Raw genomic sequence first — 15,124 nt, 5'->3', positions numbered from 1 at the left:
TTCGGGTATCAGGGCGGGTAACCGACCTGTACCCAAAGACGGACGGGATACTCTATAATTGCGGGTATTTCGAGGCGGGTACTCTATTTTTTGGGGTATCATGGCGCGTACCCGACGACCCCAAATCAAATACCGGTACTCCATATTTTCGTGTACCCGCACGCCCCGGGAAAATAGTAAAATACACAATATTCCTCCGCGAAATGATTAAAATTTACTTTATCTACCTGGCTTCTCCAGATGCCAGGCCTTCTAATATGATAGAGTTTGGCACAGACATAAACATCTACGCTATTCTCGTATTCCAGTTGCTTATACAACGTTGTTAAGCAACAGAATGTGGCGGCTTCCGTGCCCCCATTCCTTCACAAAGAAAAATAATCATTTCCCAAAAAACATTAATATTAATATTAAATTGTCAAATATGAATTAAAATTAAAATTAAAACTATCTCATAGATCAAATAATGAAAAAAGAAGTTAAAATGTTATTAAAGTCAATTAAACTAAGTGAAAAAACCTTACTTTCAGACTTAGTTAAAAGTTCTACTAAATTGTTATGTAAAGTTCAAGATATAGAAAAGACGGGAAAGAGAAAAGTAGATTTGTTTTAAAATGAATATAGTAAACCTGTCTATGACAATCATGGGGCCATTTTGATATTCGAGATGCCACTCTTGGACTAGTTGTACAAGATCAAAGACGCTGGAAAGCGGAGATGAGCAGGACTCGGGCCAGCCGGCGCACTGCATTAATCGGCAAGTCAATTCGTAGTCGTCCTGCGTGCTTTGCAAGATAAAATCTCGCGTCACGAAACTTCCTTGCAACTTTTCCTCGGACAATTTTAACTTGAAAGTTCCGTAATCACTTTCTTCACCGGAATCGGGCCAAAACTGGGGAAATTCCTGATAAAACAAACACTAAACGCGTAAATAAAGGCGCCATACGCGTGAATAGAGGCGCCAAACGCGTAAACAGAGACGCTAAAAGCGTAAACAAAGACGCCAAACGCGTCAACAAAGACGCCAAACGCGTAAACAGAGACGTCAAACGCGTCAACAGAGGCGCTAAACGCGTAAACAGAGACGCCAAACGCGTCAACAGAGACGCCAAACGCGTAAAAAAAGGCGCCAACCGCGTCAACAAAGGCGCCAAACGCGTAAATAAAGACCCCAAACGCGTAAATAAAGACGCCATACGCGTAAATCAAGGCGCCATACGCGTAAATCAAGGAGCCATACGCGTAAATCAAGGCGCCATACGCGTAAATCAAGGAGCCATACGCGTAAATCAAGGAGCCATACGCGTAAATAAAGGCGCCATACGCGTAAACAGAGACGGCATACGCGTCAACAGAGACGCCAAACGCGTCAACAAAGACGCCAAACGCGTCAACAAAGACGCCAAACGCGTCAACAAAGGCGCCATACGCGTAAATAAAGGCGCCATACGCGTAAATAAAGGCGCCATACTCGTCAGCAAAGACGCCAAACGCGTCAACAAAGACGCCAAACGCGTAAATTAATTTAAAAAAAGGCATTAAATAGTACTTTACCTTTTCTATAATGGGAGATAATAAGACCACCGTCTGAGAGTTATGATCCCAAACCATTTGCCAAAAATCGGCTATCGTTTCAAAGACTGGGTGTTGCGTTAGGATAAACTCTCGTAACTTATTAAAACCCTGAAAATATTAAAGTAGCCTCGTGAGGTTATTATATTATTTAAAAGGAAGAAAGAGTGTTAAACAATCAATCTTACGTGTAAGAAAGTGGCATTAATATAGTCAGATCCATCAGTGCCCGGTTTAGGAGTGATGTGAACGCGGTGGGATTCAATTGGAATTAAATTAAGAGTGCGATTCTTGCTCTTGTTGCACGGCTTCAAGGCAGAGACTACGTTAAAGTCTTTCGCTTTGAAACTCGACACTAACTGCAAAGCAAAACCGTCCACGGTTACGCGAGTTTCCATTTGAAACAATAATTTGAAGACATTTACCCTAAACTGTTTCTCCAAAAGTGACCAGGATTTTGCTACAACGGGTTTTTCGTTTTCAGCAAGAGCTATATCGTTACTTTCTGCATGTTGCAACGTTTGAAGGTACCGGCCCAGCTGGGACCTTTCAACTTCGGTGTCTCCACTTTCTATTGCCTCCAACAATGCATCGTGTATGAAAATATATTGCTCCTAAACGACCCCAAAGGAAACCACGTCATAATTAACTCTTGCAACGCTAGACCAAGAAGTGATATCTAGTTTATTAGGGAGAAGGTATAAATTCGCCCCACATTTATAATCTAGCTTTATCTCCAGTCCAAACGTATAGTAGGTCCGGAGTTAGTCCCCGCCGCCTCTAAATTACAACCAGCATCTCATTGGTTCTTGAAAACTCACGTCAGCGCGACGCAAATGACGAAAATTATAGCAGAGAGAATTTAGAAGAGGAGTGGAAGGCCCCCCCCCCTTTGACTCTATTAAACGTGATGACGCCCAAACAAGATGTCGCGTTGAGCTTTTTGGGGTAGGCGAGTTTCCGGTCACATGTTCTAAAATCTCTCTGTTACAAACGCATCATACCGGAAGTCGACCTGCCTAGATAACGTTTAGCAGACGACGTTGCGCTACATTCCAAACCACCCTTTCCACTCCCATTCTAAATTCTCTCTGATTATAGTCATGTTTTCCGACTGAAGAGAGGCGAAATAGCCCGGCCTCCTTTTACCTCCCCCCTTGTATTTTGAAAGGGGGACTGGGACTATGGCGCGCGAATACTTATAGGCATCTTATACTTTCTCCCTAATAAACTAGATATCGCTTCTTGGCCAGACTTAACGCATTTCGTTCATACTTCAGTCTGTACGAGATAATTCCGTTGCTGCCTAATATGCCTGAGGAACCCAAAGACGTTTATACTTTGTCTATGCGCTATCTGCTTGAGCATGGCATCTAGTACAATATAAGTTCCTGTCCTGCCAACTCCCGCGCTACAATGGACTATAATCGGTCCACCATTTGGCGGATTAGCCGCCGCCGATTTGCGCACAAAGCTCAGGACGGGAAGGGAATGCTCCGGTACCCCGTGATCTGGCCAATTTGTATAATGATACTGGTAGATCGTCCTTTCAGACGCTTGTTTCTATCATTGCGCAATTAATATTTATAATTAAAAACACTAACATCCTTCCCATAAGCTAATTTCTTAAAACTACCTTTTTCAACTTAACGTTTCTGATGACAAACGTTCTTAAAGTGTAGGTAGCCATGGTTAATTCTTGAACCATTTTAACCTGTATTATCCCATAAGTTTCGGCCCCTTCTTTTGGCCAATACATATCGCACTTTCTCTGTTTTACCGAATTAATTAAAACGACAATTACTAATTGGCTAACCCAAGCTTATAAAAACGAAAAAAGAAAGCAATTAACATTCCCAAAAATACCGGGCTAGCGTTTAAACCAAAATTATTAATTAAATAAAATTAAATTAAATTAAAATAACAAAGCGCCACTAAAAACGTCAGGCGAGGATCGTGCATAAATTAATTAATAAACCCTAAAAATGCCTGTTTATTTTTAATTAATATTATTATTATTATAAAACGAAATTTAAACCAAACTGGGAATTCCGTATTTATTTCTTTTTTTTTTCTATTTAATTTTAACTTATATTTCTTTTAAATTTAAATTTAAATTTAACGGTAATGTTTTATAATATTTACAGTTTCAACTGTGACGTGGTGCATTTCTAATAAAAATAAAGGTCGTGAAAAAAGATCATAACCAATAACTATAAATAATTTTTTAAAAAAAAAAAAATAAAGAAATCAAAATAGCGGTAGCATGAATAATAATTACGCAAGACGCCCTTTCTACTCAAACTTAATTAATTAATTAAGAATCTTAAATTATTTTCTAAGATGATTATGTTAATTTTAAGTGAAAGAGCGCCTAACGGAGAATAATAAAAAAGGGAAAGATGATTTTGAAAAAGTAGAAAAAAAATGAAAATGAGAAAAATTGGGTTAGAAAAAGCCAAAAAAGAAAAAATTAAAGAAGCAAAGCTAAATATAATTAACAAAAAACTATTAAAGATAATTATTTTCCGTTTTTAAATTTACTGACGTTCTTAATATACTTACAGTATCGTCCAACTCAGAGGTGCTAGGATCGTGCTGGCATGCAAGATAGAAAAAGAGAAAAAAGAAGACAGAAGAAAAGGTGGGTGTGCGTACTGCTTAAATCCATTTTAACGATAACGACTCAAAAACCCATCAATTAAAATTTAAAAATACCCAAAAAATTTCATTTCTTAATAAAATTCCCAATTATAAACTAAGTATGCTTTAAAAATTATTGTCACAAAATAACCCCCCAAAAAAACTAATGCATTATGAACTAATATTGATGAAAAATTAAAATTAATTAGACATGAAATGGGTCCACCCTTCAAACCTTAATTACAATTATCATAATTAGTTATTACCAATCCAATTAAAATTAATTTAATAAGCAAATTATTTTATATGAAGAATAATAAAACACTTGTTGCTTACTTTATAAATCGAATAATAATCCTGAATAAATTAAAATACCAAAACGTTACGTTAGACTTCTTAATTAAAATTAAAAAGTATTTAACTTATTTTTTTTTGATATCACGTGATTTGAAATTAAATTAAATTTATATATATATGATATCACTTAATGTAAAAAAATAAATCATGAAAACTATAGAGCATCCACGCCACAGCTTACTCTTAAGTAAAAAGTTCCGAATATTTAATATTTAACGTTGGGTTTTTTAATATGAAATTTTGTTGTTTTTTTTTTAACTAAATTTAATTATTTTAACTAAATCAATTAGTTAATTAATTAACGATTAAGGCAAAACTAACCGCAACGAATGCACCAACTCGCGTTTACAATAATTAAGACAAACTAATAAGACAATGACATCAAGCAAACATCGAAAACATTCACCCACATTTAAAAAACAAACAAAAAATCGACATAAAACATCGAGCAAAAAGTGTGGAAAACTCACCCGGCCTCTTTCAACTAAATTTGTGATCATTACTATAATGTAAACTCTTTGCTCCCATATCATCCTCCAATAATCGTCGAATGTAGACGGCAACGGACCCTGAGTTCCGATATAAGCTCTGCTTTTGCAGTAGCCCTGAAAAACAACAATAAAAAAACCATATTTAATATTTTCTCGCACAATAATAACAAGTCACGAAAATCATTTCGTATGAACTACGTGTTGTTAGTGTTAGTTTCGTGTGCACTAACGTCACGTGGTACCTATGTTATAACTCGTAAATTTAATATACGAAATGGTCTAACAGTTGGTGTACATTAAGTTCCTGTGGGTACGCGCTTACTCCAATAACTTTATTTACAATTCAATCAATATTTAAATAGACAGAAGAAAATAGCTAGGTCGGCGTGTTCCTTTATAATATAGAATAAAAAAAATGTTGACTTCCCAAAAAAGACTATAGAATATTCCTCCCCATCTCTTGCTTAAACCCCTTTGTATAGGAAGTGGAATAAATTACCCCTTTTGTCTGTCAATCATTTGTCAGCGCATGGAACCAAGGGGTAAAATACTTTTTAACAGCAAACACTTTTAGCAGAAGGGGATAATTGAAGAAGGATGACACTCTGTATCCTTTTAATACTTTAGTTTTGTAACGTCATTCTTCCCAGGCTCACCCTTTTTGTTTGCTTTCCCGCTCATCAAACTTCAGATGGGCATCGCACCGTAAGGTGAATTCTATAATTATTTGGAACTAAATCCCCAGCAATGAACCCACAAACATCGTCTTGGGGTGGGATAAAAATCCACAAGCGCGTCTTGCCAAATAGTTAAATGCCAATAGAGTAATAATGAGGGAACTATTTATCGCGTATGTGATTCGGTTTAGTAACCTTGCTCCAAATGTTCCGATGTTGGGAAGAATGACGTTACACTTACCCCGTTATGTGGAACACTTCTCTCGAAGAGAAATATTATATACTTCTGCTTTTAGTTAATTTTACAAATAAACTCCCTCCCAGTCTTTAGAATACTTATTGTTAGTTATTGTATGCTCTTTGAACACTTTTACTCTATTCCAGCTGACACTGAAGGGGATATGATTAGCATAAACAAGGGACGACATAAAAAGCAAAGTAAACACCGCAAGAATTCCCAATTTCTGGCTTTCCCAATAGAAGTTTTGAAGTTGGTTGTGGATCTTTTATTAACTAGTTTCGGGTCACGCTGGATTTTCGTGTACACAGGGTCCCCTAACAAACACACACACACACACACAAACTAACAAACAAAATCCCATCGCAATAGCTAGGCGTGTTACATAATCACACGTAGATAAAAAAAAATTAATAAAATAAAATAAATTAAATTTCTTACATCTATATAATTAGCGTTAATGTAATCGGGGGATTTCTTTTGACCCGATATTGGCTTGAGAACAACCCTTGTGTGATCATCTGAAAAAAATTAATAAAACAAATTTAAAATTGATCTAAAAACGTCTAAAAGGATAAGGGAAGTATTACTTACAGGCGACTATGTTAACGTAACGATTCTTGCTTTTATTTTCCACCAATTGAGAATGTTCAGAAGACAAATCCAAATCTGAAACGTGCTGAATCGCCTAAATTTAAAATTAAAGTAATAAAAAAAGGAAGAATTAATGTAAAATTAAGTTAATTACGGGTTAAATTAAATCAATTTTCACCTCATATTCCCTAGAAAATCCAATATCCCCGTCAGCGTGAAGATCACTGACGTGTTTGGACCAAAGATGAGAGGGAACAGGTGTGTATTCAGATTCATCTGGAATTTAAAATATAATTATTATAATTTTTAATTATTTAGTTAAATTAAATTAATTAATTAAAGGGGATTGTTAATTTTTTACCGTATGTCTCTGATAATTGAGGTGACGCCCGATTTCCTGGTGGATCATCCAAATAGTAATAGGCGGCTTGAAAGTACTTCCTATGCCAAATTAATTAATTAACAATCATTAATTAAATACATAATAATTAATAATAATAAATAAATATAATTTAAGACATTGGAGCAGGTGATTAAACAATTAATAATAATTTATATTAATATTGAAGTGATCACATTAATATTAACACGATTAAAAAATTAATTATATTAAAATTAACGCGACTAAAAATTAATTATATTAAAATTAACGCGACTTAAAATTAATTATATTAAAATTAACGCGACTTAAAATTAATTATATTAATATTAAAGTAATTAAAAAAAAAATTTTATTAAATTAAACCCAAAGTAAAAATTAAAATAAATTAAAATTAGTATATATTATCAAGAAGCGATATCTAGTTTACTAGGGAGAAGGTATAAGATGCCTAAGTATTCGCGCGCCATAGTCCCAGTCCCCTTTCAAAATACAAGGGAAGGGGGACGTATTTCGCAGCCTCTCCTCAGTCGGAAAATATAACTGTAATTTTCGTCATTCGCGTCGCCGCGCAGACGTGAGTTTTTAAGAACCAATGAGATGCTGGCTGGTTGTAATTTAGAGGCGGCGGGGATTAACTCCGGACCTACTATACGTTTGAACTGGAGATAAAGCTAGATTATAAATGTGGGGCGAATTTATACCTTCTCCCTAGTAAACTAGATATCGCTTCTTGATATTACTAAAATTAAATTAACCAATCACATGCTCCCAAAACCTTTACAGAAATAAATAAATAAATAAAGAAAACAAAAAAATATATAAAAACATACAGTCTGCCTTTTTTCATGCAAAAGTAGTGACTGAAACGACTGAGAACGAAAAAGAAACAGAAAAGTGACAAAAACCATTAGATAAATCATGCGTGAAATTCAGTGATCCAAATTGAAATTAGAGGAGGGTAAAATAAAAAAGGAGTAATTTAAACGTGTTAAGGAAGGAAAAAGGTGAAAAAAGGGGGAAAGAAAGGAAGGAAAGGGTTTTAAATTACGAGAGTTTTTTACGAATTAATTAAATTTACCTCCAGAGAATGAATGAAATGATGGCCAGGAGAAGAGCAAAGGAGGCGCAAACGACTCCGGCAATTAATCCAGCCGTTAGTTTCTCAGAAGAGCCTGCGTTTCCATTCACTGGAAGTACTAAAGAGTTAGCGGAAAAACTATTTCTATCGTGTTATTTGGAAAAGGATGATAGATATAGACTCTATAATAAACAAAACTAGCTCTAAATCTAACATTTAAGAAGAGAAATGGTTAGTATAAATATTTAAATTAATTAAAATCTTTGGTTGACTTTGATTTTTACGGTAACATTTTATAAATCAACCAAAAGAAAAAAATAAAACCCTATTTAACAATAATGTTTAAAGGAAAATTTAAGGTAACGTAACATTATAGAGCTATTTCAGAGGGGGTAATGGCTACGTCACCAATGCTATTTGCCCATAGAGAAACCCTCACAAAATGGCCGCCCTCTACACTCAAAGGCAGGCCCAATTTTCGTAGCAGACGAAATTTTTCCCCCACTGAAATAGCTCTATACCTTAAAAGAATGGCCTTTTTCTAAATATAAAAGGGAAAATAAAATAATAAAAATTAAAATAAATGATCTCTTATTACAAAATAATTAGCATTTAATTAGTCTTAAAAATAATCAAGGACTACTGCGCCATCCGCCATTGCTAAACCCAACCTCTTTCATCCTGTGAGAATTCAACCAATCCCTTTAGGCCTAAGTTATGACGTCACTAAAGCAATGGCGGCGCAGTAGTCCTCGTTTTTAAAAAAAATAAAATGCTAATTATTTTGTAATAAGAAATATGTAGAAAAAGGCCGTTCTTTTAAGCTATAATGTTATGTTATCTGAACGTTTCCCTTAACAATAGTATTTAACATTAACTTTACACGTAGGAGAAACGGAAAAAATTATAGGCAAGTTAGTTATAAACTTTCCAAATTATACCTGTACACTTTTCCCTTAGAATGACCTTCCGGGGTTCGGAAACGGCTCCCTTGTAAATCTTTGAATGCTGGATAATTGAATGAGACGCTCCTTGAACCATGACTTCGTATAATAAGTTTGACGTTAAATTAGGGATAAACATCTGAAATTGAGGTAAATCAAACTGCAAATTTTTAGTTTTAAAGAGAAAATCCGTTATTTTAAGGGTGTAAATAAAATGCAAATAAATATTTACCGCGTGATCAGATCTGTCTTCCGCAGCCAACATTGGAATCTCTTCAAATCCATAGGAACTTTCGGCACGATAAAGTACGTAGTAATAATCAATCTTGTGGTAAAATATCTCGGGTTGTTGCCATTGGACAAAAATACTGTCGGTAGATTGACAAGTAAGGTTAAAAATTTTAGGGGCGCTTGGACCATCAACGTCAGTTTCTATAGTTATTGTGGAACTAGCCGCTCCTTCATCTTTCCCCGTTTTTGCTTTCACCCAAATTTTATATTTGGTATAAGGTTCTGTGGATGAAAAACGAAATTAATCAGAAAAAAGCTAATTTACTTCAATTAAATTTAAAGATAATTACTCAGTCCATCCAAGGTGTAATTCATAACATTCCTAACTTCGTAAGTTCTTCGTACATCAGTCTTATCGGCAGCCAATTCCAAAAAGTATATGTAATAAGCTTTGATAATTCCATTAGGGAATTCCGGTTCCAACCAACGTAATCTGACTGAATTCTTGGTGACTTTGACGTAGGTAAGATTTAAAGGATGACTTGGAACTTTAATTAAAGACAAAACTCATTTTAACCCAAAAAATTTCAAACCCATGGGGGAAAACTAAGCTTAGATTAATGGCGAACGAACAAACCTCCTTCGTCTGTCATAACGTTGATCATAGCCGCTGGCCCTCTTCCCGCTGGATTTACAACTTGCACCGATATTGTATAGTCGGTAAAAGCTGATAAACTACGTATGGTATAATGCTGAGAAACCCAGAAAATAAAATAAATATAGATTGAAAGTAACCGCAACAGCGGAATAGATACTTTGAAATGAATTCTCGCTTGCGTAAACTCGAGTAGCGTAGCGAGAAGAAAACTCAAAATACCAAGCTCTTAAATCAATCTTAATTTATTTTAGTAAGAAAGATATAAATAGAAATAACAAGACTCCTTTTTCTTTGGAAAAAATTGAAGTCATGTGTCAAAATAAGCCTAATTGTTTGCGGGAGAAAATGACAATTGATTGGGGCCTTGGGGGGTGCCAAAGAAATGTGTTGAATGAAAAGATAGGAAGAAGAAGATAGGGGCGACAGATAGACGAGGATTTTTAGGCCTTATTATTTTTAGAAGCATTTTTAAGTGTTATTTTCTTCACCTTTGACTCTGGTATCAGGTCTATTTGAGGCTCTTCATCTTCCGCCTTTGTTCTACTAATTACGAGCGCGACTAATAAAAGACTAAATAAAGGAGGCAAAAAGATGACCGCCCTGACGATCATCCTCCTCTACCGTCGGCGGCCAAAGCTTTCTCGGCACGGGGCTTCGGCCGCCCGTCCTTTGGCTACTTTAAAATTAATTTTTTTCCAAACCCCTAATCGTAATTAATCTCAAGATTAAGGATGTAATAAGGACCAACTATTGTTTTTCTCCGATCACCGGGTTCTTTTGATGAATAAAACTAACAAGATCCACGCGCAGTCTTAATTTATAAATAATCTATGATAATGTAAACAAAATAAGATATAATCATACACCCCGAGAGGAAAGATAGGCGCGTGTAGAAGTGGGTAGTAGCGGAAGATTAGACCTGTGACATAACTTTTGGGGTGAAAAAAATGGCGGAAAGTAGCTGGGATTTCCCCTACCCACCCTCGCAGTGCCTTTTAAATCTCTCTTCCCACCCTCCGCAACCCCCGCTCCGTATACCACGTGCCGGTAGGCCTACCTTTACGCGCCTTTTTTGAATGGCGGAATTCTCACGCGCGCTAAGCCTACTTTGAAGTTTAGGCCTAACTAATGTCAATTTTGGCTTATTTCTTTGATGATTTATAGTAGATTGAATGAAATTATCCTACCCCTATTGTAGCATCACTGAGAAAGACTTCCCGTTGAGCTTCATTTTTCCCCCGAGTTCGATAGGTGAGTCTGTAGCCTAAAAACTCTCCGTGGATGGTGTGCTTAGGAGGTGGTGCCCACTGGATACGAATCGACGAACTACTGACATTTTGAGCGCTGGTGATTGTTGGCTTCCCTGATGGCACTAAAAACGAATATAAAATAGACCAAAATTAAATTAAATTGGTCTAAAAACTAATCACGGGTTTAATAACTCTTAAAAAAAAAGTGGGATAACTTAAATTTTGAATAAAATCAAGATTAAAAGATGAAAAATTACACGGAAAAAATTTGAATATCTGAATATATTCGTAGATAAGATCTAGAGTACGTTTTTAAAATAGAAAACGTTAAGCCTACTTTAAGAGGATCTTGACGTACGAGGTAAAATATAATCTCCCTTAAAATCGCATATTCAAAATGAGAAAAACTAAAAAGAATGGATCCAGAAAAACTGGAAAAAAAAAGAGAAAAGGGAACCTAAGAACCTCTTTTGCATGGAATGATGGAAGCTAGTAGTTAATTAACGAACTAAAACCGAGATGGGGCACACGATCGATCTCCTTGAACTTAAAGAACAGAAGCCAAAAGCGAAAGATTCGATTTCCGTTTTTCTTTGGGCCCTCCAAAGAAGTTAATAAGATGGAAGTTAGTTTGGAAGGAAACTTATTAAAATGGCTATTATTAAAGAAGAAAAAAAGAGGGAAAAAAGCCGCTAATACTGCAACCTAATCGAAAATATTGTTGATCTATCAATATTTGTTCGAGATACCAGGATAATTAAAATGAAGAAAGGAGAAATTCCTCGGGAAAATCGATAAAATCGGCCAGAGGGAATGCAGCAGAAAAGATACTAGAGACATAATGGCAGGTCGTTGCGTCTGATTGGGTAAATAATATAAGCAAATAATACTGGGGTGCCATTCCATTACGTTTTATAATTAAGAAACCTTCGTCAACGCAAACCATTGCATAAGGACACTATTTACAAGAGTTATGTCATTGAACTGTAAGCAAGGAAGCGGTGGACAATCCTCTTAGGAAAAGGTGTGAGAAAGGGGGGTGGGCTAAAAGGGTTAACTCTTGACCTCCGATATCCCCAAAAGACTAAGGGATTATTGATGGAGAAAAGCTTTAGCGCTCTAACAGACTTTCGTAGATGATATAAGAGTCTTGACACGGTGATGGACCTGATGGTTTTCTATACGCGACTAGGGTATTAAGTTATTCAGGTAGAATGCACCCGTGCGGCTAGCTCCATTGGTCCAAAAATGAAAATCCCGCTATAGTTAGTCCTAACCGTAACATTAGGCTTAGCAAAACCTTTTGCTCTCATCCCGAATTCCTGATACTAGTCTAGCTAGAATCTTTACCGATGCTGAGTTAGTTACGCTTCGTTCATTTTTCTCGTTCGCAACATCGAGGTTTCCAATTCCCGCCTTTTCCTTCACTTTCCCGCGCAAATACCATGCTACCGTTCGGAGAAAACAGATTTTCCCAATATTTTTAGCCTTCCAGGAAAGTAAACCGTGCTCCAGAGGGATGGAGGAAGGGAGGATCGGTGCAAAATCGTTGAGAGTAGCGGATTTTAATTTTATTATCGCTCGCGTGAAAAGCCAATTAAAACGCTTTAAAACGCGCGAAACACCTCGTGGCTGGAAGGGGAGGGGGGGGGGGGAATAAAATTTCGTGGAAAAACGTGCCAGTTTTTTCCCGCTTTTTCCTATAGGATTTGTTTATAAGCTTGGATTTACCATAATTAAGGTTTCAGGTGACTTACCTTCGCGTAGAGTGACCATATAGTATGACTCTTTGCTGGGAGCGCTTGTACCGATGACATTGACAGCCAGCACTCGAAATGAATAGACCGTGTAAGGTTGTAAAGCCTCCAATTCGTAGTTAGTGGTATTATCTTTAGTACGAATTGTGTTCGAAGTATCCCAAGCTCCATTCTCACCAACCCTGCAAGAAAAATAACACAATCTTAAAACTCCTCAGAAATGAACCACCTTAAAAGATCCTATAGTTTCCACGCCATAAGTTTAAAAGATATGTCCCATAAGTATGACACTACCTATACTTCGTAATGCTAGAGACTTACAGCTCGAGCTAGTTCTATAGCAGAACGACAAGCGAGAATTGAAGTACTATCACTCGGTTAATTAGTTTTGCAGGACTTCCATCTAAGTCCTATTTAGTCTGTACTAAGCCTTTGACAGCGCCAAAACCAACTAGGCGTCGCTTTACCTCGAATCTATGACCTACCTCTCACACTTCATGACAAGCTCCAGTTTGTAACCAGTGACAAACTTATGGAAGGAACATAACTTATCATTATGTTTCCACTAAAGGGGCTACAGAAAATTCCTTCCACAGCTTAAATTTTACTGCAGTGCTGTCAGGCCCTCTTTGGTCAAGTACTGATAATTCAAACTGAACCTCTTAACTCACCAACGGCTTGGCAACACCGGACAACCGTCAAAAAGAAGCCCAGGGAATTTAGTGGGTGGAAACTATGTATATCGAGTTCAGTGTCACAATCGAAGGATAAAATTAGCATAAAATCATCAACCTTAAATTTCCTCTTTAAAAAACAGGGAAAAAACCCATAAAAAACTTATTTTCCCGCATATAAATGAAAGAATTTGTAAGTAATAAAGACCAGTAGTGCGCAGGATGTAGCCGTTTACTAACGATACAGGGTATATTTTTGACCATTTCCTTCCTCTACAAAGAGTACCATATCTAAAACACCACACTCCCCCAATTTTCCAAGTAAAAAAAAGCAGTGTTTTCTACGCGGTCTCTCTCAAGAGTCATTTTAATTTGAAAGCTATGGTCTAGGTCTCTAGGAGGAAAAAGAAATAACATAAAGATACCAAGCTAGGCTTATTACTAGCTGGAATGCAGGATAGCGCAATCTCTCTCGCTCGCTCATACCACCACGAGGGGGTGGTGCCATTGGGCGAAAACCAAGGGTTAGAATCCATCCAGAGATCTTACCGAGATAGTTTAAAGAAGAATAGGCCTACCTAAGGTTGGCGGGAGAAGTAATGATGACTCTCTTGAGTTAGTTTGAAGAAAGAAAGAAAGGGGGAAAAATACGTAAAAGATAGGCCCTAGATGAGTTTTAACTTGTACTACCCAGGACGGAGTTCTCTATCCAGAAGCTTAGCGCTACCGCCACAGCTATGACCGTTATCTTGATGGTAAACGCGTTGGACGCCGGTCTACACTAGCAGGGTACGCAAGTACATGGACCCCGGGATAATTTTGGCAAAATTCTTCAAGGGATTTCTTAGTCCCGGATTCCTAAGCAAATTAGTTTGTTATCGGGGTTGTTAAAAGTTCCCTAAACGCGGTAAACAAGAACGAAACCCCATAAAGAAAAACATTCCAAGTCCGCTTATACATTCTTGCAAGAATGATTGGCATTAATTGGAATGATTAGATAAAACCTAACCCTAAAAATAGGCTAAGTGCTTTGGATTTACGCTGGCCCCAATTAGGTCTAACGATGAGATAACCAGTTACAGTATAGACTAATCCTTTCAACTATGTAAAAACCCATCAGTTTAAGTTTGTGTTAAGCCTAATTATTCTGACATTTACTTAAGCCTAATACAAAATTGACTAATTTAAGGTTAGAAATCCATACCCAATTATAATCCAACTCAAATCGACAAACATAATCAAGGCGAAAACCCAACCCAATTACAAGCTGGTTTTTTTTTACAACCACCATAGGTAATTTCTATCTTGGGTGAGCAGCAAGCATTCGTGAACTTGCAGCCTCCTACTCTTTTCTTGGCAGGAAACGGTTACCATTATGGGGGTAAACCGTGTTCCATTCTCTACCCTATATAGATTGTTTCTATCTTTATTTTCGTCTCTCCATCAGAGCCCTTTGTTGTTTTTCGAGATCCTGCGCTGGACCAAAAGTTCATAGATAATAACAAAAAGTACACTTGTTTCACAGTTCCCATTCTATGACTGTAGATGCCATGTTAAATGTAAATCTAAGGACCCTAC

General features: G+C 36.6%; 1 protein-coding gene across 6 annotated transcripts in view; it reads right to left on the bottom strand.

The window, feature by feature from the left end:
* Nucleotides 1–15,124, bottom strand: part of LOC149691696 (putative receptor-type tyrosine-protein phosphatase mosPTP-1) — a 112,065-nt gene that overhangs the window by 2,958 nt on the left and 93,983 nt on the right. Inside the window, exons 4-22 of one of the 6 annotated variants that reach the window (XM_089869079.1) lie at nt 12,873–13,054; nt 11,053–11,237; nt 9,845–9,959; nt 9,558–9,755; nt 9,209–9,489; nt 8,974–9,136; nt 8,033–8,150; nt 6,934–7,013; nt 6,751–6,848; nt 6,573–6,666; nt 6,420–6,499; nt 5,043–5,177; nt 3,209–3,343; nt 2,848–3,135; nt 1,998–2,186; nt 1,761–1,931; nt 1,555–1,683; nt 630–904; nt 219–363 (exon numbers count right to left, since the gene is read on the bottom strand). In XM_089869079.1, coding sequence (XP_089725205.1) covers nt 219–363; nt 630–904; nt 1,555–1,683; nt 1,761–1,931; nt 1,998–2,186; nt 2,848–3,135; nt 3,209–3,343; nt 5,043–5,177; nt 6,420–6,499; nt 6,573–6,666; nt 6,751–6,848; nt 6,934–7,013; nt 8,033–8,150; nt 8,974–9,136; nt 9,209–9,489; nt 9,558–9,755; nt 9,845–9,959; nt 11,053–11,237; nt 12,873–13,054 — 3,061 coding nt within the window. The remainder of the gene's footprint in view (nt 1–218; nt 364–629; nt 905–1,554; nt 1,684–1,760; nt 1,932–1,997; nt 2,187–2,847; nt 3,136–3,208; nt 3,344–5,042; nt 5,178–6,419; nt 6,500–6,572; nt 6,667–6,750; nt 6,849–6,933; nt 7,014–8,032; nt 8,151–8,973; nt 9,137–9,208; nt 9,490–9,557; nt 9,756–9,844; nt 9,960–11,052; nt 11,238–12,872; nt 13,055–15,124) is intronic. The other 5 variants (XM_089869081.1, XM_089869080.1, XM_089869082.1 and 2 more) reach the window with 5 other exon arrangements.

The sequence above is a fragment of the Phalangium opilio genome, unplaced genomic scaffold (assembly GCF_054372755.1).
Source record: "Phalangium opilio isolate 3A_F unplaced genomic scaffold, DU_Popi_V2 ptg000025l_1, whole genome shotgun sequence".
Classification (NCBI taxonomy): domain Eukaryota; kingdom Metazoa; phylum Arthropoda; class Arachnida; order Opiliones; family Phalangiidae; genus Phalangium; species Phalangium opilio.
The sequence above is the reverse complement of the archived record's forward strand: the minus strand, read 5'-3'. Positions and strand labels throughout refer to the sequence as shown.